General features: G+C 42.5%; 1 protein-coding gene across 1 annotated transcript in view; it reads right to left on the bottom strand.

Moving 5' to 3' along the window:
- Nucleotides 1-27,900, bottom strand: part of MUC6 (mucin 6, oligomeric mucus/gel-forming) — a 66,864-nt gene that overhangs the window by 34,402 nt on the left and 4,562 nt on the right. Inside the window, exons 2-7 of the mRNA XM_074998550.1 lie at nucleotides 14,959-15,193; nucleotides 12,565-12,691; nucleotides 11,043-11,130; nucleotides 8,890-8,999; nucleotides 6,278-6,485; nucleotides 147-269 (exon numbers count right to left, since the gene is read on the bottom strand). Of these exons, the coding sequence (XP_074854651.1) occupies nucleotides 147-269; nucleotides 6,278-6,485; nucleotides 8,890-8,999; nucleotides 11,043-11,130; nucleotides 12,565-12,691; nucleotides 14,959-15,193 (891 nt within the window). The remainder of the gene's footprint in view (nucleotides 1-146; nucleotides 270-6,277; nucleotides 6,486-8,889; nucleotides 9,000-11,042; nucleotides 11,131-12,564; nucleotides 12,692-14,958; nucleotides 15,194-27,900) is intronic.

The following is a 27,900-nucleotide window of genomic DNA, read 5'->3' as shown; positions in this document are numbered from 1 at the left end:
AATGGCACTTCCAACAGCACAGTGTCCTAAACCATGATGTAGTATATTATTTAATTGGACTCTTTCTGTTTGCTTGGCAGGTACCAAAACTATTTGCATGAATGAGTTATGATGAAATCAATACCAGTTTCTTAGTAACACATTACCTTCTGGGCAGAAGCAACCATATGTACAGTAACTGGAACAGCTGTAATCTGGGTTGGAACAGGTTTTAACACAGGGAGACCCACACTCCTTGTAGATTTGGTTAGCAGAACATTTTCCTATAGCTGCAACACAGCAATGAAAAGTATTAAGGCACCACCATCATCATCATCAATTCTCCTCCTTCATCCAGGCTTGGGACTGGCATGGAGCTCTCAGTGGCTTTGTGGCAGGGTTTTTCTAAACATGAATGAAATCAAAAGTCTCACTGGCCATAGAGGCTGAACATGAGTCTCTCTCCTACCATTGGGGCATCTGGTACTTCTGGTAGCACAAAAGCCTTCACCTTCCATCCCCAATCCATCACTTCACTGTGGCCCACACACCCATTCTATTCATTTTTCATTCCTTAGCCCAGACTTACCAGAGTCCACATACTCCACAAAGAGGCTTAGAGATCAGATCATCTTTTCTACACGTGCCCCCTACAATTACAGATGCTGGATCCCTGAAACCAGGCACACTTCTGAAAGATGAACCTGAAGTCCCTCTGTATCCTTGCCAGTCAGGGAGAATGATAGCAAATTACATCAGTGTACATTGATGTACACTAATGGGGGCTAGACTTGATGACCTTGTAATGTCCCTTCCACCCCTAGGATTCTATAATTCTATGATACAATACAAGCCGTATATGTGAATTTTTAAAAGTGCCTATCTGACATAAAGTACCATTTTGCTGACTTTCAGTGGGATTTGTTCACCTAAGTCATGTAGGTGCTTTTGAAAAATCCCATCCTCTAAAACATGGGTCATGTAAGTTATTCCATTGGTAGGATTTTCCCATGAGAAAGGGGAAGAAAAGTAGAAGAAGGAAGAGTTAAGATTAGTACTGGAATTTCAAGCACCAGATCGTCCACTGCCTTGCACACTATGTAGTCATTTTTCACTGTTGAAATGGCTGGAAGTCTCATCTCATATTTGTCAACCATTGCACAAGTGCAAATGATACAAAAGGTGCAGGAAGTGGATAATCAGACCTCAGTATTTTCAGAGTTTCTGACATTTGTTTTTCTGGAGTATAATATTCTTATTTCCTAACGTGCGCAAATATTTATTTTTTAACCTTCAGTACGAATATCCTCACTTTTGAGTTTTTATAACTACATGCTCTACTAATATTTTTAAGGTAATGGTTTGCTAGTAAGACTAACATGGTCATAAAAAAGGCTAGACTGTGGTTACTATTCTAGTATGATTAATGATCACTATTATGTTGCATTGTGAGCATGTACAGTGCCTTACAATTATTGATTGGGACAAGTTTCCTGCCATAAGATGTTTACAGTCTAAGGAAAATCAAACACTAAATAAAACTGGGACAACCCATTTAAGGAAAGAAGACTGGAGAGAGAATATTAGATAGATGAAGAAGAGAACAATTCCAGGAAGAAGTGGGATTTAGAGAAGTAGGAGACGGAGGTGGCACTTGGCATGCAGGAAGCAGGATATTTCCTTGAGAACAGGAGGAAGCATGACAGAAGGCAGAAAGCCAAAGTGTAGCAAAGAGATGGAGACCAGCAGTCCATGAAGACTGGGAGGAGTAGGAGGAATAAGAGGAGAGATGGATGTGAGACGGTTATTACAACTACAGGGTCAATCACCTGGAAGTCAGAGGTTTGGGAAAAATTTAACTCCTGAGAATGTCTCACATTCATATATTTATTTCCACTCCCCCTTGCATTTTGTCCCCACCCCAGGGACACATTTGATCTTGAGTGGACACTGTCTCCTTCCCACTTTGGCGGTGTCTAGACTGGTTGGTTCAGAGGAGTGGAAGGTTTTGAATGGCCAGATTCTACAGCCATGGCAACTTAAACATTTGCAAATAATTGGTTGGTTGGTTGGTCATGGACTTGTCCCTGTTGATAGGAGGATGCTTGTTCCCTGAATGAATGAATATACAGGGGATGTTCTCAAAACAGAGATTTAATACCTCTAACTCTTTTTGTGATGAGTAAGGATTTGTATGCCTGAATTTAGATGGGGGCACTAGGGAAAACTCCTGTAGATAACCTCCTACATGAGAGGATGGATTTGTTTGGGAGGCACTCTACTAACCAAAAAAAAGAAGTAACTGGTGGGGAATAGGATGGTAAGGCTCTTTTCCCTGCTTGATTTACAGAAGGGCTAGAACATAGGCAGTAAGGTGTAGTGAGCAGAAAAAGCAGCCTGATGGAGTGGGGTTGGGAAATCTGCCAGTTTTCGTAGGTTTCACTTGTGGGTATTTTCCCCTTTAAGTTTTATGAGCTGTGATAGGGAGAATTCTCCAGCCTTTTGTCTACTGCTTTGGGGATGGGGGCTTCTTTTTCTTTTGGTTCTGAGCTGTCTAAGTAGTATAATTGTAACAGTTGTGACTAATCTGCATATAAATCTGGCTCCTCTTGAACTACTGGCTGGTAGAAAATCAAACACATCTGTACCAGATGTTCCATGGCTGGTCCATCCATAGACCATGCTACTTGATTTACTTCAGGTGAATTGGGAGGATGTAACAGGTTCACACACAGGCCCCTCTGCTTTGGGCCCCTTTTTAAACCACAAACCTGTCAGACACCTTCTTCTTGTGCAAGCACCATGCACGTCATTGACTGGGTCAGTTCTTACCACCTTCTACATATAATCAGCTTAGGGACAGCAGGCTCCTGTAGCTAGCTGGGGAGCACAGCTTTCCACTTCCTGGCTCCTCCCTTTCCTCTCCCTGTACTTCCTTCCTGCCAGGCTTATCTAGCTCTGTGGGTAATGAAGCCTGCAGCTGTTCCTCATTTGCCTCTCCAGACTGGTTTTACTCAGTTAGCTCCAATCACCCTTCTCCTGCAATAGGCATGACAGAGCTCTGGCTCATTCTTCTTAGCCAGCTGTCATCACAGGGGGTTTGATTTTGGAGCCAAACTACACAATGTGTCTTTTTTTCAAATGTCACCTTTAGTCTCTCTCTTCATTCTATGGCACTTGTACTAAATACTGACAACACTACACTAAATGCAGGCTCAGAAGTTATGTTTGGGTACTGAACGTCAGCTATAGAATATAAGGCAGCTCAGCTTGCCCACTGAGTAGGTGCTTGGTGTTTCAGAGGAATATGCCCCACTGCCTTAGACCAAGTCTACACTGGCAAGATACAGCGCAGTAGATCAGCTGTAACTCCCGAGGTGTCCACACTGGCAAGACAGTTAGCGTGCAGTTAGGTCTGCAGTGGCTGCACATTAGGTAAACCACCTCAATGAGCAACATAGAGCATGGATACAGTGCTGGGGTGTCAGTGCAGACACTTGATTTGTGTGTTGTATTCTGACTGACCTCTGGAAATGGTCCAGAATCCCTGAAGTCTCCTCTGCTCCTTGTTTTGAACTCAATCTGCACATCCCCTTTCAGAGCTCCCTTTCAGACAGTCAATATGCTGTGCTGATTTGCTCCAGGACACAGATATCAGAGGGGTAGCTGTGTTAGTCTGTGTCTACACAAACAATGAGAAGTCTTGTGGCACCTTATAGACTAACGGATTTTTTTGACCATCAGGTTTCGTGGGCAAAGACCTGTTTCATGCATCTGATGAAGTGAGTCTTTGCCCATGAAAGCTTATGCCCTCCAAACTCAGTTAGTCTATAAGGTGCCACAGGACTCGATGTTGTTTTTCCAGGACACAGAGCAAACCATTCAGGTGGAATGCTCCACTGCTGAACAGAGGGAGGCATTGGTGTGTGTGTGTGTGTGCGTGTGTGTGTGTGAGAGAGAGAGAGAGAGAGACAGAGAGAGACAGAGAGAGAGTGCCCAGCAGAGATGAGGAGGGATGCAGGTGGGGGTGCTTAGGTATCTGGAGTTCTCTTCCTCCCCCAGCTCAGGATGGGTTGTTCCTTGCCACTGTCAGAACTTAAAAAACAATGTGCTGACATCCCCCAAAACACACTGTCTTCCCCCACATCGTATACACATACACATTCCCAGTCACACTCCCCCTTTTCTCTCAGGCTTCTGTTGAAAAGCAGCTGTCTGTGCAGCATGATGACCATGGAGCAAAGAGAATGGAAAACAGCACGATTTGATGCTGCCAGCCCCCCTGGGGCATTGCAAACTCTTCCCAAAGCATTCTGTGCACAGTGGGATAGCTACTATAATGCACTGCTCTCTCTGGCATTGTAAGAGCTGCTAATGTGGATGTGCTCCACTGTCACAATGACCACAGTATGGATACACAACAGTGATTTCCCTCCAGAGCTCAGTGAGCAGTTCTGTAACTGCCAGCACTTCATCTCTGCCAGTGTAGACATAGCCTTAAATACTGAATGTTACTAAGGACTTGTCTATATGAAGTGGAAGATTGACCCGGGCAGGGTTGATGTTCTGGAGCTTGATTATGCATGTCTGGTGAAGACGTGGCAAAATCGATCTCTCTGGGGTCGGCAGTTGACTCCTGTACTCCATGCTATTGCGTGGAGTAAGGGAGGCTGATGTGAGAGTATAGTGGCTAGGTCTTCACAAGAGAAATAAGTCAGTTCTGCTACATTGATTCTAGCTATTGTGTATTTGAAATCAATGTATTTCCCTAGTATAGACCCAGCCTTAGTGTCTTTTGGCATCTTGAGCTCTTTCGAAAATTCTGTCTAGAATTCTGTCTTCCATCTCATCAAGGTTTCAGCTCGGCTGCATTGTGTCATAATTAAAATGAATGAATATACCTTTTGAGTCCTTTGCCAATGGTATGCCACATCATGCCTGCTGCTTTGTTAAACTTCAAAACAGGCATGATGAAACCAAACAAGTTTGATCCATAAAGGTTTGTACTTTCTGTCTCTTGAGTTTCATTTAAAGTTACAAGGTAATATACATATCAAGATGAAATTTACTTGATGCTGCCTAGCTTCACTGTATTTCACCTTGTAGCTAGTAATTGCTTATCATTTCAATGCAAACTGAAACATAATGCAAACATAAACTAGCAATTTGTGACTTTTGCTGAGCCTGATCTGTTTTGTGTTTGTAAAGAAACCTCTAACCTGGAGAACTGAATTGTTTTGAGTTTAATTCCAAACTGTTGGCACAAGTGTAGCTGAAAATAGCATAGCACCTTTGTGTAACCCCAGAGGCATGGAGACCACTGACAAGGGAGAGTGAAGTCTCTGATCTACAGCCTTGGCTGTGAGCCAGATGGCTTTTAGCTAGGGTTACCATATCTTCCAAGGCCACATATGGGACAGGAGGTGGGCGCGGCACTCCCCCTCCCACTTCTCCAAGCCTTGGGGAAGCAGCAGCGACGGGGCAGCCACGGTGCTCCCCCCTGCACTTGCCTAAGCCTCGGAGAAGTGGCAGGGACAGGGCAGCTGTGTTGCTTCCCCAAACCTTGGGGAAGGGGAAAGTAGGCTAACCTGCTGGCTCCCTCTGTTGTGGAGAGCACATACTGATGCACAGTACATGCTCTCCAGTCAGCCCCTGTGCCTGTGCAGCAAATATGGGACAATTAGTCCCATTTATAAATAAATTGGAATGCCTTTTTGGCATGCCAAATACAGGACCATCCCACCAAAAATGGGAGGGATGGTCACCTACTTTTAGCTCATGTGGTAGAGCACAGGACTTTAGTCCCTAAGGTCACAGGTTCATTCCCTCCTGCTGATGACCCAGCTCCATTGGCTTACATTTGCTAAGATGACTAGCCATTTAAAAATAATTGGTCAAATGCTGAAATTAATGTGCAATGTTAGTCTCTACAAGTTTCTTAATAGATGAAATATTACTTTGCCTTTAGTGGCTTGTCAGCATTGCAACAGATTATTTTAAGGTGTTGGATAAAGATACAGCTCTAGGAATGTGTAACCTGATCAGCTGACTTTGCTGTTGAGCTACAGAGCCAGAATTTCAGTTATAAATTCATCTTTCTCTTTTTTGCAGGGTACCAAGCTCTGACTCTCACAGGCTGCCATTTGCTCAAAGATCATTCCAGCACCTAAAACCTAGCCCAAGCCCTCATTTATTTGAATAGATGGAAGCTTTCCTAGTGGCTTTTAAAAATTTCATTCATCATTCTTTGTTTATAAGACATATAAGTAAAGTTGTAGAGTAAAACATTATAACTTACAGCAGAAGTCTACACTCCTCCAGTCAGAGACGGCTTGATGGGACATGGTACATTGCCTAGAGTACTCTGACAGGGTAGCACAAGTACAGTTTCTTTGTCCTGGATCACTGCAGTCCTGCATATCAAGCTGACAACGGATAACAAACTCTTTCTTTGACACATTGCAAGATGGAGACACAAGGTTGAGTAGCTGGGAACAGATCCTGGCCTAAGAAAAAATAAAAATAAACAAAGTGGGTGCTATATTGAAACTTCAGTGAAACAAACACACCATCAGCTTTCCATTACTAGAGGAATTGTTGGCAGCTCTTCATTATACAAGTGTATTTGTTTGGATCAAAGTGCATAGGGAATTTTGGAAATGGAAAAGAATGCAAATGATGCATTTTAAAGAAAAAAGTTTCCGTAAATATTTCATCAATTTCCCCTCTCATTATGTTAAAAGCTAATCATTACAGTGTTACATGCATCAGAGAGGTAGCTGTGTTCGTCTGTATCTATGAGAACAAGAAGTCCTGTGGCACCTTATAGACTAACAGATATTTTGGAGCATAAGCTTTTGACCCTGGTCATATGAAGCATTAGCAGAAGATACTTTGTGGAAACTACTGCAACACTGTGGCATCCCATTCAAAATTATTAATCTAATCCATTCAACATACAAACCATCAACATGCCAAGCTGCTCAAAACGGTGTCTTAACAGAATCCTTCAGCATACTCTCAGAAGTGTGACAAGGGTGCCTATTGTCACATTTCTTGTTCTTGATCACAATGGACTGGATTATGAGCAAGACAACAGGTGGCCACCAAAGGGGCATTTAGTGGACACTTTTCAAACACCTAGAGGATATTGATTTTGCTGCTGATGTCGTCCTCCTTTCACACCAACATGAATGCATGGAAGAAAAGGTCACAATATCAGACAAAACCACCTCTATGACTGCACTGAGCATTAACAAGGGAAAGCCCAAGACAATGAGGATCAACCAGTCCAACAAGAACATCATTACATCGGGAGGGGATGACGTGGAAGATGTGGAGCAGTTCGTCTATCTGGGGAGTATTATGGGCAGAGGTGGAGAAACAGACAAGGATATCAGTGCCAGGAAAGGGAAAGCAACAGCTGCATTCAAGACTCTTCGTCCCATATGGAGTTCACAAATATTATCTGCAAAGACAAAACTGTGGATCTTCAACACAAATGTGAAGAGTGTGCTCTTGTATGGATGTGAGACCTTGTGTACTAAAAAGTTTTCAAGCTACAGACATTCATAAACAGATGCCTGAGGCACATCCTTTGCATCAAATGGCAAGACTTTGTCACAAATGAGGAGCTTTGGATCAGAGCAGAACAAGAACCACATGCCATTCAAATCAAGAGAACAAAGTGGAGATGGCTAGGCTATACTCTCAGAAAACCATCATCCAACATAGTCCGTCAAGCACTCACATGGAACCCACAAGGAAAATGCAAAAGAGGAAGACCTTGGACAATGTGGAGAAGATCTACTGAGACTGAAGGACAACAACTGGAGTACTCCTGGGATCAGCTTGAGGTTTTGTCTCAAGACAAAATGAAATGGAGGAGACTTGTAGATGAACTATGCTCCACTTGGAAGAAATGCACTTATTGTCAAAACAGTTTTCAGCATAAAGGGTGCACTATTCTGACATCCATGTATGCCTCATCACAGGAGGGAAAAGTGTCATGCTGGTCATTTCAAGAGAAAAATCATCCTTTTAGCACACTCTATTGACATAGTGCCTATATTCACTAAAATAAGAACTTTTAGTAGCAGCAATATAAGTGCATATTCTGACACAGTTAATATTATTCCAAATTGAGCAACCTTAACTGTAACCTGTGTCACTATTTAGAAGACAGAAATAGGTGTTTGCTTTTTAAATATGTTGTATTAACTAGACTCCAGGAAATATTCTAGACAGGAAAGTCAGTGTCAGAAATAGGAAACGTCTTGAATTCTCCTGATGAAATGACATAGTGGGACCCACATTAGGGAAAAGAATGGGTTGATTCCACACAGAACAGCTGAGGGTTCTGCAGATCCCTGGACTTCTGCAGAGATCTTACACCTCTCAACTGACTCCTATGTCCTCCAGCTCTGCCTCCATCATCCACAATGGCTTCTGTGCTTCCATGCTTGCAGGTACTCATTCATCCTCTGGTGTAATTTCACTTAATGATGACAGACACCATGTGAGATTCTGCTCCCTGATAAAGTGATTATTTCACACTGAATTTCTTTGAGTTTCAGTCATACTTCATGGGAAGTCATACTGGTCTAAAAAAGATCAGTACAACTGATATCAACTGGGTGAGTATAAGGTCCTTTGTGAACTTTTAGAAAGCAGTGTGCTAAGTTTGTATGTTTCCATCTGTGGGCTGTATAAATCCACACCTGGTAGTATTTCTGGACTGTATAAAACATGCATACTGTTGCAAAGAGCCTCTTTTCTTCATTTGTGTACACTATTTTGGTGATGTTAACCACTGTCATATCAGCTACCATCTCTGACCTCATGACTCCCAGTTCATCTACTTTCTGTTCAGGTTTATGCTGTAGCAGAGACCAGAAAAATGATACTTACATATTTTTTGTGAGGAATGTGGGGAAGTGCCATCTCCTGAGATGGGCAGATCTCTGCTGGGTCATCAATTTTTTGTAAAGCAGCAAATTGGTATGCATCCAGCAATTTACCTGCATGTAGTGGTACACAGTAGATCAGAAAAAGTCTAGTTAGATTTGCTAATGGTCTTGTTCCATCCTGCCTTGCAGAAAAACTCATATTCTGTTCTCTCACTGTGGAATGTGCTAGAGAGTAACTGTGTAGTAAAATATGGTGCTAAAAATAATAGAACGTAATTCATAATAAGGCCATACCAGCCTACCAACACTGAAAGTAAGTGTATGGGTACTTAATGGAAGACATGATTCCTGGTATGGATTGGAGAAAAAGTAAAGTTTCATGATTTATAACAGTCATTTTTGAGGCTATTACGTGCACGCCCTGAAAGCAGACCTCAGCCTGGTGGCAAAAGGAATGTATGTGCCAACTTCTGCAGTTATGCCTCCTGAAAGGCATTGGGTGATATCAAATGGCTTTAGTCAAGTTCCTGTGCGACCACCTAAGAAGTAACTATGGCGCTGTCTACACTAGCCCCAAACTTCGAAATGGCCATTTTGAAGTTTACTAATGAAGTGCCGAAATACATATTCAGCGCCTCATTAGCATGCGGGTGGCTGCGGCACTTCGAAATTGACACGGCTCGCCACCGCGCGGCTCATTCAGACGGGGCTCCTTTTCGAAAGGACCCTGCCTACTTCTAAGTCCCCTTATTCCTATGAGCAGATAGGAATAAGGGGACTTCAAAGTAGGCGGGGTCCTTTCGAAAAGGAGCCCCATCTGAACGAGCTGCGCAGCAGTGAGCAGCTTCAATTTCAAAGTGTTGTGGGCACCCGCATGCTAATGAGGCGCTGAATATGTATTTCGGAGCTTCATTAGTAAACTTCGAAATGGCCATTTCGAAGTTTGGGGCTAGTGTAGACATAGCCTATATGATTCACAAATCTACTTCTCTACGTCTCTTCCTTTGTTCAAATCCAAAGTTCAGTGTATTTTTGGATGACTCCTTATGGATGTGCATCTCTTAAGTTTAAATTCAACTGGGCCAAACCTAATATTCAGTGCCCCTCTAAGTGCTCCCTTCTCCTCCCTTTCTTTGTCAATGTGGACAACAACACCTTTGTCCCATCATTCCTGTCTGAAATCTGGCTATATCTTTGACTAAGTTCACTCTTAAACCAAAGAGGTGCCTATTTCTTGAAGATTTTTTCTATGTAATATATCTAATATCTGGCCTTTTCTCCCTCCCATGTTCTCCACATCACCAAAACTCACATCTTGACTACTTCTTCCCTCCCAAGCACTGATAACTACAGCTATGCCTTTCTTCCCCCAGAAGTCCATTCAAAATGTTGCTTCTAGAACCATCTATTGGCTCATTGCGCTAAGTCCCTCTCTTTGACTCCCTCCACTAGCTCTGCTTTTTCCAGCATGTTAAACACAAGATTCTATAACAAAAACTTTTTAAGGCCCTTCACTGTCATATAATACCTATCAGATTTATTAGCTCACTAAATGCCTACTGTTGCCTTTTTCTTGCCAACAATGCCACGTTTTACTGAAAGTGTGAAGGTGTCTGTGGAAGAAATAAACTTATTTTATGTTGTTCCCCACAGGTGGGGCAAATTAATCACTCTTTAAAGCTATCTTATTGCCCCTCATTTCCCTCCTTAAAACTCATTTCTATGATGTGTACAGCAAACTGCATCGGATAAAGGCTTGCCAAGTGGTGAATTAAGAATGTTGTACAAAAACATGTTTGTTCTACTGTTACCACATTCTTCACACTTCAGCTGTTTCATCCACATGTCATGTCTTGTCATAAACCTAGATTGTATAGATTTCCTGAGTCAGGCCTCTTACTGTTTTTTCCATGTCTCTACATTGCTTAGCACAATGTGGGTTGATAACTGATTTTGGGACCCCAGATGCTACATTAATACAAATAGAAATTGGCCCTACTCTGGATGGTTGATAGGCCTGTGGATGAATTTTGTGGAGATTCTATTGACTTCAGAGACAGCATGGATAATCTGGGCACAGGAGTCTGGCTGTTAAATCTGACCATTGGTCTGGTGTGGTTTGCATCTTGCGTTTGTCCTGGCCTTTGATCTTACCTTCACTCACAAACTCATTTAGTTCCTTTCCATCAAAATTCCCACACATTCCACATGTTTTCCTCATATATTTTCTCTCAACCATAACCTAATATAAAATCAAAGAAATACAATAATTAACAGATGTCTGTGGGTCAAGGTCTCTCTGCAGCTAATCTTCGTTAAGAGACCCAGGTAAAGTAAATCTTCTCTGTTAATTTTGGTAACTTTAGGGAAGAGAAGTGAAAGTGATATACTCATTTTCCCAGTGAGATATTCTTTTTCTATTCTCAATACATGGTGATAAGAAATGTGAGTCTGGAATTCACATCTGTATTGGAACAAACCCAGATTTCTACAGTTTATCTATACTTTTCATATATCTGTTTGACATCTTTTAAGGAGGTGGTATCTTTGGTACTCTTTCAAGTGAGGGCTTATGTTAACTGTAAGAGGGCAAGATGTATGGAGGCCATGTGCTGGTTTTTACCATTCAGCACTATCAATACATCTTAATCCTGACCTGCTAGCACTTGTTGCTGCTATGCTGTTGAGCTTCTCTTAAACAGGCATTGCAAACTGTGTGGAACAGGTTTTCTGCTGCAGACCAGGGTTAGGTGCATAATATTTCTGCTGTAACCATGCCTTAGGGCTTCAGAGCATCATTTCCTCTTCTGTCTTTTCTAACCGGTGGAGAAATAGTAAGAGGAAATGGACATCACCCCACAGATCTATTCATACAGGAGTTTGGAGACTTTTTAAGTTTTTGTCCTTGTCCATGACATTTGGTTTACTTTTCTCCCTGCATTCTCTAAACTGTACCACCATAATATTCACTGCTTTGAGTGCTAGGGAAACAGGAGTTTTGAAAAATGGAGCACTTTATTCTCCTTTTATTTGTTTCAGTTTTACTCCTGTGTCACTCTATTTATTTCCCTGAGTTCAAGTTGCTTCCAATTTACACCCATGTAGATGAGAAGAGAAATGGGGTTGAATTTCCTGCAAAGAAGTGTATGAGATCGTGCTGCATGGAGTCCTTTTGAGTTCAGCCTTGAGTCTAGGCTAAATTGCTGCTTATCATATACTGTACGACGTTCCTTAAAGACAAGCATCTGGATCATCCTCTCAGTAGAAAAGTGGTCTTCAGCTTAGTCCCAAGTAATTTATTTCTATATCTAGATCTCCAGCATGACTCACTCTATCTCTCTGGAAATTCAGTGAAGTACCTAATAGTAATGATAGCATCTGTGAATAAGCTGCATTGTAGCCAGAGAGAAGAAAATTGTGTTTTATGTATTTTTATGTGAAATAACTATCCCCTATACTTACATCCATTAAAACATGAGTAAATGCCTATTGTGCTCACACTCTTGGTGGCTTGTGAGCTATTATTCTATACATTTGAGGACTTTAAAGGACATATTTACTATCTCTGTACAAAAATCCCCCAATAAATTCATATAAAAATACCCACTCTGGGATAGCGAGTCTTTACTGCTCCAGCAAAAGTTTCTCCTTTACTTTGTGACAAGATTTTACTCACCATGAGATAGTCATCATTGTTCCAGACAACTATCAGCTCCATCTCCATCAGCTTGGTCACCAGGCGGACGGTGCGTCCAAAAGGTGCAATTTGGATTCCATTGTTGGCGTATGGCAACTTGATGATTCTGTTATGAGGAACAGAAAAAGATTAATCCTATTATGTAAATATGTGTATGCTAATATCAGATACTTCTGGGCAGCCACTGTTTTGAACTGAGATTCTGCATACCTATCTGTGTACCACATGGTGTTGGGCAGCAGATTAAGAAAGAGTGTTTGTTCCTTCATAGCTGAGACATTACAGGATATTTGAAAAATGCTACTGAATGCAAGACAATCAGCTGTTTATATATAACCAAATTGAGGTATAGTTCCTAGAACAGCTGGATGAATGAATTTTTTTTTGTTTGCTGTCAGTTCCAAAGAATTGAAATAAGTGATTTGAGGCTAACTGAATTTGAAAATTTAAATAAAAAATGTTGGCAAATCAAAGCAGCCCATTTTGTGTCCCATGCAATGTTTTGTTTGACCTGACACATTTTGTTTCTGGGGCTACATCTACACTTACTAAAAACTTCAAAATGGTCATGCTAACAGCCAGTCGAAGAATACTCATGAGGCGCTGAAATGCATATTCAACACCTCATTAGCATGCTGCTGGCTGCGTGTTGTTTGCCCGTGGCTCGTCTACATGGGGGTCCTTTTCCTCTATCAGCTGATAGGAATAAGGGGATTTCAATGTCGGTGGGGTCCTTTCGAAAAGGACCCCGTTGTTGATGAGCCATGGGTGAGCGAAAAGTGGCAGTTCGGTGGCGTGCTAATGAGGCGCTGAATATGCATTTCAGTGCCTCATTAGTATTCTTCAATTTGGCCACTAGCATGGCCATTTTGAAGTTTTTAGTAAGTGTAGACACAACCTGGGTGTTTTTAAAACAGCTAGAATCACATAACAGCTGAAAGTGCTGGTACTTGTACCATTTTTCTGGTAAGCTTTAGGGTTAGGGCACTCGTGGGAGATAAAAGTTGAATTCTGCCTTCTGCCTGATGGTGAGAAGGTATCTAAACTTGGTCTCATCTATTACAAGAGAGTGCTCTAACCCCTGGGCTATGGGTGGGGCTCTATGGTTGAAGCTGCTCCTATATGGATAAATAATTAGTCCTTGGGCTAGAAAGACAGCATGAATCAATACCCAGGTGATTAGAATTCCAGCCTGGAAGATGGGATACTCAAGTACTGGAAAAATTGAGGATTTATTTATAGAAAGTGAATTTACTATTCATTGAAAAAGAGTGTCCAGCTGGAGGTAAAGTCTTCTTTTTCTGCTGATGATAGTTGTACATACATAAATGAATATAGCAAAATTCAGAATTTCTGCAGCCATCCATATCCCTTCTCTGCATTTATCCACAGGCAAAAACTCAGAGTTGCCTAATTCATGAACATTCCTGAAGCTTCATTCTGGGTATTTCAACATCTGAAAGACACATTTCCCAAAGTTTTCCAGAAATCTGTTCCCCTGATTGTGCTGCCTTGTGGTAGTTCTAAGAATAATGAGAACAGGAAGCCATGGCAAGTAGGATGTTTCCAGCAACAGATGTCCCCCCCGTTTTCCACTCCCCAGCTGAAGAGCAACACTGAAAAGTTTGTGTTCACAGTCACTGAAGATCAAGTTAAAATGACCTCACAGCAAAACTTAAACTCTAAATTTCACCTAATTTTGTGAGCTGGCTCAGGGAAATTTGAAACTAAAACAAGACTCACTGAAGACCACGCTGGTGTTTAGGTCAATGTCACTTTAATTTGGGAATTGTTGTGAGATGAGACATTTTACCTGCTTTTTGGCTTTATGTTGAGCGTTTTGCATAAGTACAGTGAAGTTCCCACATTTGAGAACTTCAGGTTCGCAAATTTAATTATTCATGAGCCTGGGGGTCCAGGGCAGAGAGCGCTGGTGGCTGCAGCTTCCCTGGGGCCCCACCCGGGGAGTGCCAGCAGCCGGGGCTCCAGGTGGGGAGTGCCAGTAGCTGTTGCCTCACTGGGCCTCTGGGCAGGAGCACCTGCAGCCGGGGCTGCAGGCGGGGAGCACTGGCAGCTGCAGCTTCCCCATATTTTCAAAATTCAACATTTTGTGAGGGTTTGCAACACTGAACCCTCACAGATGTTGAGACCCTACTGTATAGTCTATGTTTAATTTACATATATTTGGCTGTTATAATCTGCTTTGGTAGAAGGAGAAAAAGTTGGTGTCTAGGTAGGCAGTTTTTGGGTATGAAATAGATAAGTGAAATGAAGAGACTGAGCGTTCTGTGCAACACCATCGCAGACCTATCCAGGGCATCTCATAGAGCTCCTTGTCTTTCCGCTGTGATTCAAAACACCCCTGTAGCTTACCCAACACCCTTGAATACAATGGTGTTCTTTTCAACTACGATGATGACAGCTCCCATCTCAATGATGATTCTTTCAATATTTTTGTTCATCCCACGGCGGAACTGGATGTTGAAGTCTGGGGTAACATCATTGCATACGGTAGCGAAGATATAGTTGCACTTGCCAGAGAAGTCATATAAATAATTATCAAAGGTGGAGAAATGCCCTGCACCCCACGTAGAACATGAGCCTTTGTCTACAAAATAGAAGAGAAAATGTATTTGTTATCTTGTGTCAAGTTTGACAAGACTGACAGTCATTCCAAATGTTACCACGCTGCTCTAATAGCAAGAAAATCTTGGAGTTTAAAAAAATTTCTCAGAGAAACTCAGTGTATATTCAGCACCCATACGCTTCCCCAAATTCTCCACATCCTCCTGTGTCCAAATCCAATGTTCCAGATCACAACTGCCACCTTCACCCAAACTCTCTCCCAGACTCCACATCTCTCCTCCACCCCAATTTCTTACACTGTGCTCTCTTCTGCATCCAAATTCCATCCTGGAGCCTGCACCTTCTCCATTAATATCACAGAAGAGTGTGGCCTTAGACCACTTACCAAATTCTTGGAGTGCCCCTCCTCCCTCCCGCATCAAACATTATTTCCCACCCCTGAACTAAGAGAACTTTTCAGTAAAAAAGTTAGTTTGAGCTGGTGATGCCAAAAAACATTTAGAAGTACATAAGTGCATGGATAGTTCCACTGGTATCAGTGATGCCTGTGAGTTAACTTGAGAAAGTGTTAGCAGGTTCAGAACCTTACTTTTCAATAGTTTGGGGGGGCGGTTTGCTTTAAAAAGCATTCGTTATACATTTTAATCGAAAGTTGCATTTAAATTAAATATTTTTGAAAACATTATCATTTAAATCACCTTAATCTGAATCATCCATGCTATTTCAAACCTGCAGAGTGGAAAGAACTGCAAACTATTGGAATTTTCCATGACATTTTAATTTTGTTTTTAATTAGCTCCAAAGCATACAATGGTCATCCCCTAATTCCTTTCTTATGCAGCAAATGTAAAAGAAACTATTACCTGAATGCCACATAGCCACATCTTCTTCACTCCAGGACCCTTCACTTCTGTCATCTTGAAAATAGAACTTTGTTAAACATTACCACTGATCCTTCCAGCCAAACCTTGCGTATTTTACCATTAATACAATACTCAGCTTTTTAATTGCTAGTGGGGCTTGCTTGTTTGCATCTTGTCGATTTTCTACCAAATAGGTCTTAAAGGGACAAATAGAGGTAAAAATGCCATAAGCGCTGTGTGCTATAAACATAGGAATGCTGTGAAAGGTAGGAGTAAAGTGTTCCAGTGCAAGTTCAAGTGTTGGTAAGTAAGAAATGGGAATGCTGAAGCATATAATCAGTATATTGAGTGCAAAATTTTCTGAGTCATGTTAGCAGACATTCTTTCATTTTGTCTGTTGGCAAGAACAAGATTTTCATAATTATTGTAGCAAATCATGATTGGGTTGCCAACTGTTTAAGCAAAGCAAACCCTCACCCAATGCTCCACCCTGCTTACTCCATTCCCCCTCCTTCACTGGTTGCTCTCCCCACCCCTCATTCACTTTTGCTGGGCTATGGCAAGGGGTTGGGATGCAGTAGGTGATGCAGGGTGCAAGCTCTCAGAGGAAGTTTGGGTGCTGGGGCAGGAGGTTAGGGCATAGGAGGGGGTTTGGACTGCAGGCTCTTGGAGGGGGCTCAGGGCCAGGGCAGAGGGTTTGGGTTCTGGGAGTTTCAGGGCTGTGGCAGGAATTTGAGTTGTGGGCTTTGGAAGGGAGTTTGGATGTAGGAGATAGGGACTCTTTTCAGGGACAGGGAGCTTGGAGCCCAGGAGAGGGTGTCAGATGATGCTTACCTCAGGCTGCTCCCCAAGTCAGCAGTGCAGCATGTCTAAGACAGTTTCCCTCTCTGTATAGGTGTGGGAAGTAGAGGTGTGGGGCCTTCACCTCCCTATATCCTGCTGTCCTTAGGGGCTCTGCAGCTTGCTGTCTCCAGAGTCCAGGCCACTGGCCCTGGAGGCTCTGCTGCCATTTAGGGTGCTCTTGCCACCCAAACCTCTGCAGCCACCTTCAGCCATGGCTAGGTTGCCAACTGTCCCAGACTAGGCCAATGGATGCCATTTGTGGCAATGGCATATGGTCCATCCAGTCTGGGAGACTTGGCAACCCTGGGATCACAAATAAATTTAGGAAGGCACAGATCAGAACCCCAATAAAATAGTTCCAGCACCAAGACCTGTCTGCCTTGGCCCTGTGCTGCTACCAGAACTAGCCACCACATCTCAGCAGGCCCAGTGTAGGAGGGAGGTAGCAGGGAGATCTGTGTGCTGTCCTCACCTGCAGAAATCACTCTTACAGAGCTGGTACTTGCGGGGGAGGTGGGGGGAATTAATGAAGACACCCTGACACTCCTACCATGGGGCTGCAGGGAACCTGCCTTAGCCCCACTGCACTACTGGTCTTTTAGCAACCTAAAATCTCATGGATTAGCTGTTGTAGCCTCCAGACAAAACCAGGCATGTTGGCAACTCTAAATCACAAGCAGAGAAAGGGGTGGCCAAGGAGAATTATTCCTCCTTAATCTCTGCTTCACAGGGAATTTTGCTCACTTCAGGGCTCTTTTATTCTAGCTCAGTAGTTCCCAAACTTTTCGGCATAACACCCCCGTGTTGATTTTTGAGAAACCCTCACGCCCCCACACCTCTTCTTTACTATCATCCAACCCCCCTTTTAACAAAAAATTCAATTTGTAATTTAAAATAAGCAAAATCTTGATATAAAAATGTTATTTAAAATTAAAACTAAGCACAAATAGTTTTTCTTGTCCCCAAAATTTAATAAAAATGTAATTTAACATCAGAAACAGCAGAAACAAATTAATTTACTGTGAAAGATGCTGCTGCATTTTCTTCATAAGTTGGGAAATCCTAGGAGACCGACTATGGACCATCCAGGCTAACGGCACAGGCCGCACACTGTGGGTGCCTGGTGCAGCTCAAGCTGGCCAGATGCCTGAGTCCCGTGCTGCCAGGGCCACCCTTTGGAGCCCCTCCCCTCTCCCAAAGCCAGGCACCGCCAGCCCCCCATCTAACCCCACCCTCCTCTTCTTCCACACCCACACTTGCTCACCTTTGCAGTAGGCAGCTAGCTCCAAATGGGCCTTTGCTGGTTGTGTTTTTTATAGTGGCTGAGCCAGTTTGCCCATGTGAAATGGCAGAAGCAAAGGCCGACTCTTTTTTGGGGTGGGGGGAGAAATACGGGGGGTGGCTGGGTCACCTTGCCCCCCCCTGGAATTTCTTCATGTTCCCTCAGGGGGGCATGTCCCCCAGTTTGGGAAACTGTATTCTAGCTTTTACCTACTTGCGACTGAGGAAATACTCACTTAAGTCAGGCCAATCATTTGCATTGCTGCCTGAAGGAGAACAAATAGGAATAGTTAAGAACCATCTTAGCATAAAAAAATCTAACATTTATGTAATGCCTTTCACACTAACATTCTTTACCAGCTAGAGCCAGGAATCTTATAATCCATCAGTTCTGGGGAGAATGTAGCAGCTTGTTAATTACACATAGTTTGACATAGAAAGTGAAGAAAACAGAACTCTGTATTTTTTCCAGGAAGAATTTTAAATAGGTAGAATAAGTGAGATGATTTATTCCAAATACAAGAACTGACATGGTGAGCAATATTTATTTAATCTTTGTAAACGACAGGCTTTTTTTAAAACTACAAGTGCTCAGAAATACAGCAAGGGGAAATTTTCACACACTTCTTTCTTCTTCAGAAAAATGCAGTCAACAGCACCAGAATGTTTTGTGAATTCACTTTAGTTTCACTGAATTATTTTCATTAAAGCATCCCTGAAAAAATTCAACAAAATAAACATTTTGTTTAAACATTCTTGAAACCAATTTTTTTGATTTTTCAGTTCAAAATTATTTTCTTAAAAATTTCCTATAACTGTATTTAAAACCCAATCAAAACCGATGAAAAGGCTTGGAAAACTGTTCAATCCAAAGTGACATTATGACAACTTTTTGTTTCACCAAATATTTTTTAAAACCCTGCGTTCAGTTCTATCTGAAACAATTTTTATTGACAACAGACTGAAAAATCTGTTACATGTGCAGTTCTGCTCCAGAGTCTGGACCCTTCTCAGCAACTTCAGCTGTATAGAACAACAACAAGTCTTGTGGCACTTATAGACTAACAGACATTTTGGAGCATAAGCTTTTGTAGGCAAAGACTGGCTGTATAGCTGTCTAGTGTCTCTTAGCTCTATGTTGTCATTGCTTCAGTTTACAGAATGACTTTGATGGACAGAAGCCAAGTTGTCAGGGAAGGCCACTAAAAACAAAACTTTCACTGTCCCGGACACGTTTAGAAATGTGGTATCGTCATACACTCGGACGAGAAGTTACCACAATCACTGATAGAGAACAAATGCTGACTTTTAGTGATCTCCAGTATATTAATAATACTTCAAGTGTATTAATTAGCTAATAATAGTAAAGCACTTTGAACAAGTCAAGCACTAAGAGCTAGATCCCAAAGTGATGTAGGCAACTCATCACCATGATCAAGCAAAAGAAGATCCTAACTAAAGAATTCAGTCAAAGAATTCAGACTCTAATTTCCAAAATCTGCACTTTTTGTATATAGCAAGGGGAGGGTGAACTCAGCCCTAGGGTCTGGATCCAGCTTGCCAAGCATTTCCTCTCTGGCCCACCCAGCTGCTTAGCAGAGTGTGAATACTTAAGAGCCAGCAGTCTGTGTTCAGCAGCCCCTCCCCCAACCTTGTTTCATCTGCAGCTGAGCTGCTCCTAGGTTTCTCCAGCTACCTTTGCAGAGGGGGAGGGTGTGGGGGGCAGAGGGAAGCGCTGAAATCAGGGCATCCCCCTGTATCCCATCTCTGCAGAGCAGGGATCAGGGTGAGGGAGAGACACAGTGGAGCTGCTCCAGTCTGAAGCATGCATGGTAAGTGACTCACTCCCTTAAAGAGCCAGAAGGTGGCTTCTTTCAGAAACTTACTCAGCAGCAGCCAGCACATTATGTGTCAACGTCACACATACCCAGGCTGTGCCACACACAGGCATTGTCACATACATACTGTAGTGCACACTCAATCTATCTCAGTCTGTTTTTCACGCACAACGTATTTCTTTTTCATACACACTTTGTGTCTCCCTCTGTAGCTCCCAGCCCTAACCCTTCTGCCCAAGGTCCCATCCCTTCCAGGAGGCCCAGAGCCGGCCCACAACCAGTACCAAAATTCATGGAATGTCTCCTTTGTTAAAATTATTGCCCACCCCTGACATAAACACAGATCTGCTGACAAGGGGAGGGGCGAATGGGGTAGTTGCCATGGTGCCTGATGATTCAAAGGGTCTCATGGCTCTGACCACCACTGCTGCTGCTACTGGGGCAGCAGCAGCAGTGGATGGAGCCCTGCACCCCTTTAAATTGCTGCTGGACAACCACTGCAAGTGCTTCATGTGGTTCTGAGGGCTGGGGGGATAGGCAGTGCCATGGGCCAGCTGGCATTGAGAGCTGGCTGCCCTGCCCCTTCTGCCCGAGGTTGGGGAGGGTGAATTCAACCCCCGCCACATCTGGCCTGTCAGCCCCCCGTAAGTACAGATTTGTAAGGAGTGTTAAACATTACATATAATATACCGTAAGTACACAGGATGTGCTAGGGATTTGATTTCTCTCTCTCACATTATTCACTCTTTCAGGCTCTGTAGTAAAATGCGTTGCCAGAAAAAGTAGTGCTATGGGTGAGATGCAAACTGTGGTATTGATAAGAGTGGCTCAGGAAGCCACCTTATTGCCATGGCAACTCACCAAGCTTAGGAGTCAATTGATACATAGCTTAATGAGGCTGGCAGCAAGACTGTAACAGTTAAGGTCTATTCTGACAGCCTAGCTACAGGAGATTCTTTCCTGACACTGACACGACATAGTGGGAGGGAACTCTCTTGCATGACAGAAGGGCTCAAGGCACCAGGGCACAAGGTGCAGGGGAAACTGGAATTCCCCTGGCCTAGCAGAGAAGAGACTTTATCAGGACTGCAAAAAAGAGGATGAGCACCGGGCTGTTGGGGAGGCCATCCTGCTCCTGAATGGTTCCTGGACAGGGATGACTCCTGCACTCCTGGCTGGGGAGTGAGGGAGCAGGGTATCTCACAGGATCCTTACAGGCACAAGGTGCACTGGGGAGGATGAAGCACTGGTGGGCTGAATTGACCCCCCCCAACCCCAGCCAGCAAAGAGGAGGACTAACATTGATATTTATGCAACCCTGTGATATGTGCTTCATCTGTCACAAATGTCACCAGCTGCCATGGCAACCAAGCCCAGTTTGAAGCATCCCTGCTACCCGCAAGAATTCCTTCAACTGCTGCCTAAATTGTAAGTACCTAAACTCACTTGGTGCCTAGATTTTTATTGTAAAGACTCCTGAAGCAGTAAGCGCTTGTGTCTGTCTGCCTTTAGGCATGTGCGCTGCTCCCTCACTCTACAGCTATGTATACACGAGGATAAAAAATCCACTTCTGGCCTGAGTCATTTGTCTTGGGCTCATGGGGCTCAGGTTCTGGGGCTGAAAAAAAATCACTCTGTAGATGTTTAGGCTTGGCTGGGCAGCTTGGCTCTGGGACCCTATGAGCTACTATTTCTTTGTAGGCAAACCCTTCATTCAGAATTCATAAAGGTAGCACTTTGCAGGAGCTCCTCCATGCACTGATTTTCTTACTGTGTGTTTTGTTTAGTTCTGTGTACAATGGGGCCCTCTCCTCACTGGAATTTATTGGGAACAACCTCAGCTTTACTGTGTCATAACACTCAAAGTATTTACCTCTTTTCAGATGATCCTTCTGTCTGTGGAGAAATTGATGGGATATATAACTCCCTTCAAGCCCTGTGAAAACAAAAGGTATAGCTAAGCTATCATCACAAGACAAAACAGAAAAGCAGGATCAACTTTTAAAAGCTCCATCCTGTCCTTTGATTTACTGTGCACATCTATCTCACATTCAAAACACTGTGCTTGTGTCAATGCATACACAGCTTGTAATGAACTCCTTTTGAATTTTACACAACATGCATAATGAGAAGAAGCAAGCCAAAGGTTTGCTAAAGGTAAGTAACACACAAGGCGTGCATACACTAAATGTGTCTACTGCCGTTCTGCAGGGGCCACTGAAGGGCTCATTGTTTGTTTAGACAGCTACCCATTTCGTACACGCTGCACCCTCTGGTGTATGGCTGAGTGGGATGAAACAGTCAGCAATGGGAGTGGAGTCAGAGGGTGGCTGAGATGCTCTCTGCTCTTTGTATGTGGTCTAGTGAGACATTTAGTTCATAGCAAGCTGGGATGTGAATCTACCCCACACTAGTAACAGAGAGGGAGCCGTGCTAGTCTATATACTATCAAAACAAAAAAGCTGTCAAGTAGCACCTTATGAGGATTCTAACCAATAGCCACAGTCTATACTGCAGGAATACCAGACCTGGGACTTTTCCTTGCAACAAAGCCCGCTGCCAGCTTTGTCCACATATTTATTCTGGCGATACCACCACTGGACCTAACCAGGTTATTCACAGAACCATGGGCGCATTCTCATGTTCCTCAGCTAACATCATATATGCCATCATGTGCCAACAATGACCAGATGCTTTGTATACTGGACAGACTTCAAACTCTCTTAGACGAAGAGTTAATGGGCACAAAACAGACATCAAAACATTCCTGATCCACAAACAAATTAGTCTACATTTTAATGGAGTGGGCCATTCTGTCAATGACTTAAGAGTTTGCATATTATTGAAGAAGAATTTTCAGCCTGCTTTAGAAAGAGAAGCTGCTGAACTCTTTTTCACATTCAAATTTGACACATTCACACGTGGTTTGAACTGGGATGCAAATTTTCTGGGACATTATAGGGGCTCTTTGGCACACTTGGCTTAATCTAATTCTTGACTCCCAACCCCACCCCTCTGCTCTCTGATTTGCTCACCTTGATAATTTTTTTCTGATTTGTCAACTTTGATTACTGTTTTTGGTTCTCTGTGCCTTAAATGTTGAGTCTGTTCTGGTCTGGCTATGGTCTGAAGAAGTGGGTCTGTCCCACGAAAGCTCATCACCTAATAAATTATTTTGTTAGTCTTTAAAGTGCTACTTGACTGCTTTTTTGTTTTGATATCCCACACTAGTTTGTCATAGACCAGCTGTCTCTGGAGATCCTGCTGACACACATTAGTGTGCTTTGCTCTAGTCATGTTTCAGAGAAAATTAGATCAGCGGTATTCATGCAAGCACTTAGAGTATGCCAGGCTGGTGTGAGGTATGCTCACATCCCAGCTTGCTGTTAACAGAAAGCTGGTGCAGACAAGCCCTGAGGCCTACATTGTAGACAGGGTATGTGTGTGCCTGCAGCATCCAAACTGTGAATGGCAGTGTAGCCATGGTGGCATTGACCATGGCATAGACTAGCTGGCTAAGTACCTACCCACACTCTGGGGTGGGGTGGCTAGATAGCTCTGGTATAATTATATATGCTGCAGTGACCCCCTTACACACCACCAGTGGCAGGTTACACATATCCAGGGAAGCTAAGTGCCTGGAGCAGGGTTCAACAGTAAATTCACAATTTAGTGGTTGAATATGTGGGTTAACATTTACAGATGATGTGATTACAGGCAAAATATGCAAAAATGGCACTCGACATCTTTCTCCACATTTCTGTTCCCTTTGTGTCTGAATCTACCTACGTGCTTCACAAGCAAAGATAAGTTTTACTCCTCTAAGCACAGCAGAACCACTGGAACTGTGGAAGAAGAACCTGGCCTCTGGTTTGCTACAAGTTTTCTTAGTGAACTTACCACTTAATCTTGCTTTTTTAAAAATGTGCACTTAGTATTCCTGAAAGCTTCTATATTTGATGGGCCTTGAGCCATAGACATAAAAGCAGAGGATTTCAGCCCAGAATGGGTTACCTAACCATCTAGTCAGAACTCCTGCATATCCATCAAACAGCATCTTGCTCCCCTTCCTCAGCCATCTCCCCATTCCTACCCCATGCAACGTCAAGCCTAAAAAGGCAGATTTAAATGAAAGTACGGCAGGCCACAGAAAACTAAACAATTGTATGCCATGGCCAGGCAACAGAAAGGGGCTGAGGTACATCAGTGCCTGAGGCCTGTACAGTGGCAGGAAATAGATTGAGATATACCCAGATAATCCTTGCAAGTGACTTGAGTCCTCTATATTAGATATACAACTGCACTATCCCAGCAGTGTTCCTCAAACTTTCATTCTGAAGGCTTTTTTTTAGAAGTAAAAATATTCAGCCTTCGTATTTATTCATTCTGTCGTCCTCTACAGTGTCTGTCAACAAAGATATCTACTGTAGGTCATGACCACTAGGACCTACATTGAAACTATTACCTCAAATAACTAAATAGTTAATAGCTTTTGGCTGCTACAGGTTGAACCTCTCTAATCCAGAACTCTCTCATCTGTCAACCTCTATAATCCGGCATCATGTTAGTCGGATCCTGGGTGTGTCCTATTTTCTGTGGTCCCGTAAAGTTTGTTTACAGCCACGGGTCTTGGCTCTCAGTGTTCTGTGCTGTTACATAGCTGCAATTTGCCCTTAAATATCTTCTAAGAGCCCAGCAAGCAGTGGAAGTGTTGGTAATGTGCTAGATAATATTGATCACCTGTGGTCTGGCAAATTGTCTCAACCAGCACTAGTCAGGTCCTGAGAGTGCTGGACTAGAAAGGTTCGATCGGTAAAACAGTGACGGTGATAAGGGCTCTGTATCATCACTAAACTAGCATTTAGGTTCTGATAACAGAATCTTTATTACTGGTGGTTAGGTAATGAAAATACACAGCTTCATTTTTCAAATTCTAGTGTGATTAGGCAGGAATGTCAATTAGACAAATCGTCTTTCGTCTTCAAAATTGGACATGTTTGGTCTGGATGGCAGTGACACTGAGCAAATATGGAACTCCACTGTGTAACTTTTATAGCCAGTTTTACGTTTAATAACTGCACTTGTAGCCTGTTTTGATGATGACATATTACAGAACCCAAATCTCACACCTGATGCCATGTTGATTAGTAATTTAGAATATAGGCCCTCAATTAGATATAGGCTTCAGAAGCCATATTCTCATCTTGGTTAAATGGTGCTAATGAAGTCAATAAAAACACCAAAAAGTCCTGTGGCACCTTATAGACTAACAGATATTTTGGAGCATAAGCTTTTGTGGCTAAAGACTTGCTTTGTTAGATGCAATGTCAATGGAGTTATTGTGGGATTTATACTTGTACAACTGAGATCAGAAATTGGCACATGGCGTTTACATAAGGTTTTAATTGTTTATATTTTTCTTTTTCCAGTTACAGTACAAATCTCTGGTTTAAGAATAATATGTACTGTTACTGAACTAGTATTATATGGGCCATTGAGTGTGGTAAACACAATACAGAAGAAATAAATTTAGCTTTGTTCAAACTAGGCTAAATAAATTATGCATGTTAGCAGCTTGGACCATGTGCTTGAAACATTTTTGGCAGCCTTAAGAGCAATTGTAATAAGTGATAATTATGAAGCAGACATAGAACAAATAGATGAAAAAAAAAAAGGAAACCACAGTCTAAAACAACACACAAATTAGTCACAAAGTAAAGAAGGCCTTCAAATAACCCAGTGGAAGCAGTTGAGGGGAAAAGAGGTATATTACAGATTAAACGTGTACTTGTCAACCTAAAATAAATTAAACAAATAAATAAATAATCTATGACATCCAAAAGGGTTGGGCCAGAAGGAGATGAAAGGGGAGACCCCTTAATGAAACATAAACCTTTTAGTTTCATATACAGAAGTAGATAAGAACCCTGATATATTTCATTGTAACATTTTATAGATTTGAACAATCACCCACATTTCAAGCATGGAAGTTCTTTTTTTAAATAATGGGTTTAATAAAGAAAAAATATATCCTTTGTCTAACACATATTTAACACCTTATTCAGTGTTCTTCACAGGCACAGTGCTTCAGAGGGTACATGTGCGGATCTCCTATTAGTATCAATTTGAGCATTGCACATGAGACTGCTGCCGTGAAGAGACCATTTGCAGCTTGCAAACAGTATACATTTTACTACTGGTCAGTGATGGTTCTGTGCTTTGAGAGATATGGCATAATTCACATACTATGCAGCATGCAGGGAATGATCCACCAAGATTCTCAGTCACCAGAAATTCCAAATAGAGGGAATAGGGAGGGAAAAATAACTTAAAATAGTTTAACTGAGTTGTATTTTTAATCACAGGTTTGTGAAGTATGCAGCAGCAAATTGTTAATTTCTGGTGGGAAGGAATAAATTGAAAAGATTGTAATTCCACCAGAATGGGAAAAGAGAGAAAGGTCTATATCCCATTTACTGTTAGTGTAATAATGGAATCTTCTAACATCACACACTGCAATCTCCCCTTGTTTTTGCTATGTTATCTTTTTTCCTTTGGATAAAATATAGTAAAGCATCCATCAAAAGAAATTTCATGTCTATCCAGTGATCTTAGACTTACCTGTGCAGTGTAGAAAACTGCCGAAAATGAGGAGTATTAGTGCCAAAAGCATGATGTTTGCCTCGAGTGGAGAATTTCTTTTTCAGGGCTCTCCGCCCCTACCTGCTCAAAAGGGGCAGTGCTGCTGCTGCCACCTTCGAGGCTTGCCTTTTCAAGCTTGGATGCTTTATATATAGAAGAGCATAGCCCTCCCTCATTCCCATGGACTTCAGAAATTGCAACAGCTGGCAAAGTGGAGTATCCGCCAAACAGGATCTTCTACCTTATCAGGCTTAACACACCTAAATGCCATTTCTAAAAGCAGAAAAAATCCACAAGACTCCTCTAGTTCATTATCATTTTTCCAAGGGCAGTTTAATGGATACTTTGCAACAGTTCAAACACATTTAACTCTATTTACTGTACAAATTTGGTATCACGTACAAAAGAAAAGCAGATTGGTAGTGCGTAAATTTACCTGATAAGGAGAAGAGTAATGTTGAGATCAAAACTCAATAGGGGATAAGAGGTAGGCTGAACTGGAACTGGCGGAGGATGTAGGGAGAGAAGAGCTGAAGTCTGAATCAATGGTCCAGATCTCACACCTTCTGATCAACTCTCTTTCTCATAGTGGTCTTATTTATCTCTTTCCTCAATTGACTTTTCAAGCAAAATGGTGAGCAACATTTCCTAGGCAGAAGTGATAGCATTGTTTCTTCTTGACGGATAGGGTAAGTATCAGCTCAGCTCCAGATACCTAATTTTTATTTGCACTGATATATTCATTTCCATACTGGGTTATCCCATTATAACACATTTTAAAATCCCCCTACAGAAGTGATCCCTTCAGTCAGGCAACCCTTCTGCCAGAAGGAGTTGGCAGCAACCAGGGCCAGGTTCAACACTGAGGGGTTCCTCTTCATCCATCTCACACAGAACCAGCTCAAGCCCCCACCCAGTAGCCTGGGAAGTTCACACACGCCTGGGCACCTTGCAGAGGCAATGCTTCCCCACTCGCAAGCACAGAGTCTGAGTGTAGAAAAGAATTTTTTAATAAGAGAGGCAGAAAGGTCAATTTGCATAAGCTTGGGAAACTACCACACCCAGAGTTCATAACCAATCCTCAAGTAACTGCCCCAGCTCAAATGCATTGAGCAATGTCCTTGGCCTCTCAGGCTCACCAGTCCAGTACTGTAAACAGCCAATCCACACACCCAACTTTCTCCGCACCCCCAATTCAAATGTCCCACTTACAACTTGGTTCAGTCCATGCAGGCACTATCACCTCACACTGATGCATTCCC

This window comes from Carettochelys insculpta, chromosome 6 (assembly GCF_033958435.1).
Source record: "Carettochelys insculpta isolate YL-2023 chromosome 6, ASM3395843v1, whole genome shotgun sequence".
Taxonomy (NCBI): Eukaryota; Metazoa; Chordata; order Testudines; family Carettochelyidae; genus Carettochelys; species Carettochelys insculpta.
The sequence above is the reverse complement of the archived record's forward strand: the minus strand, read 5'-3'. Positions and strand labels throughout refer to the sequence as shown.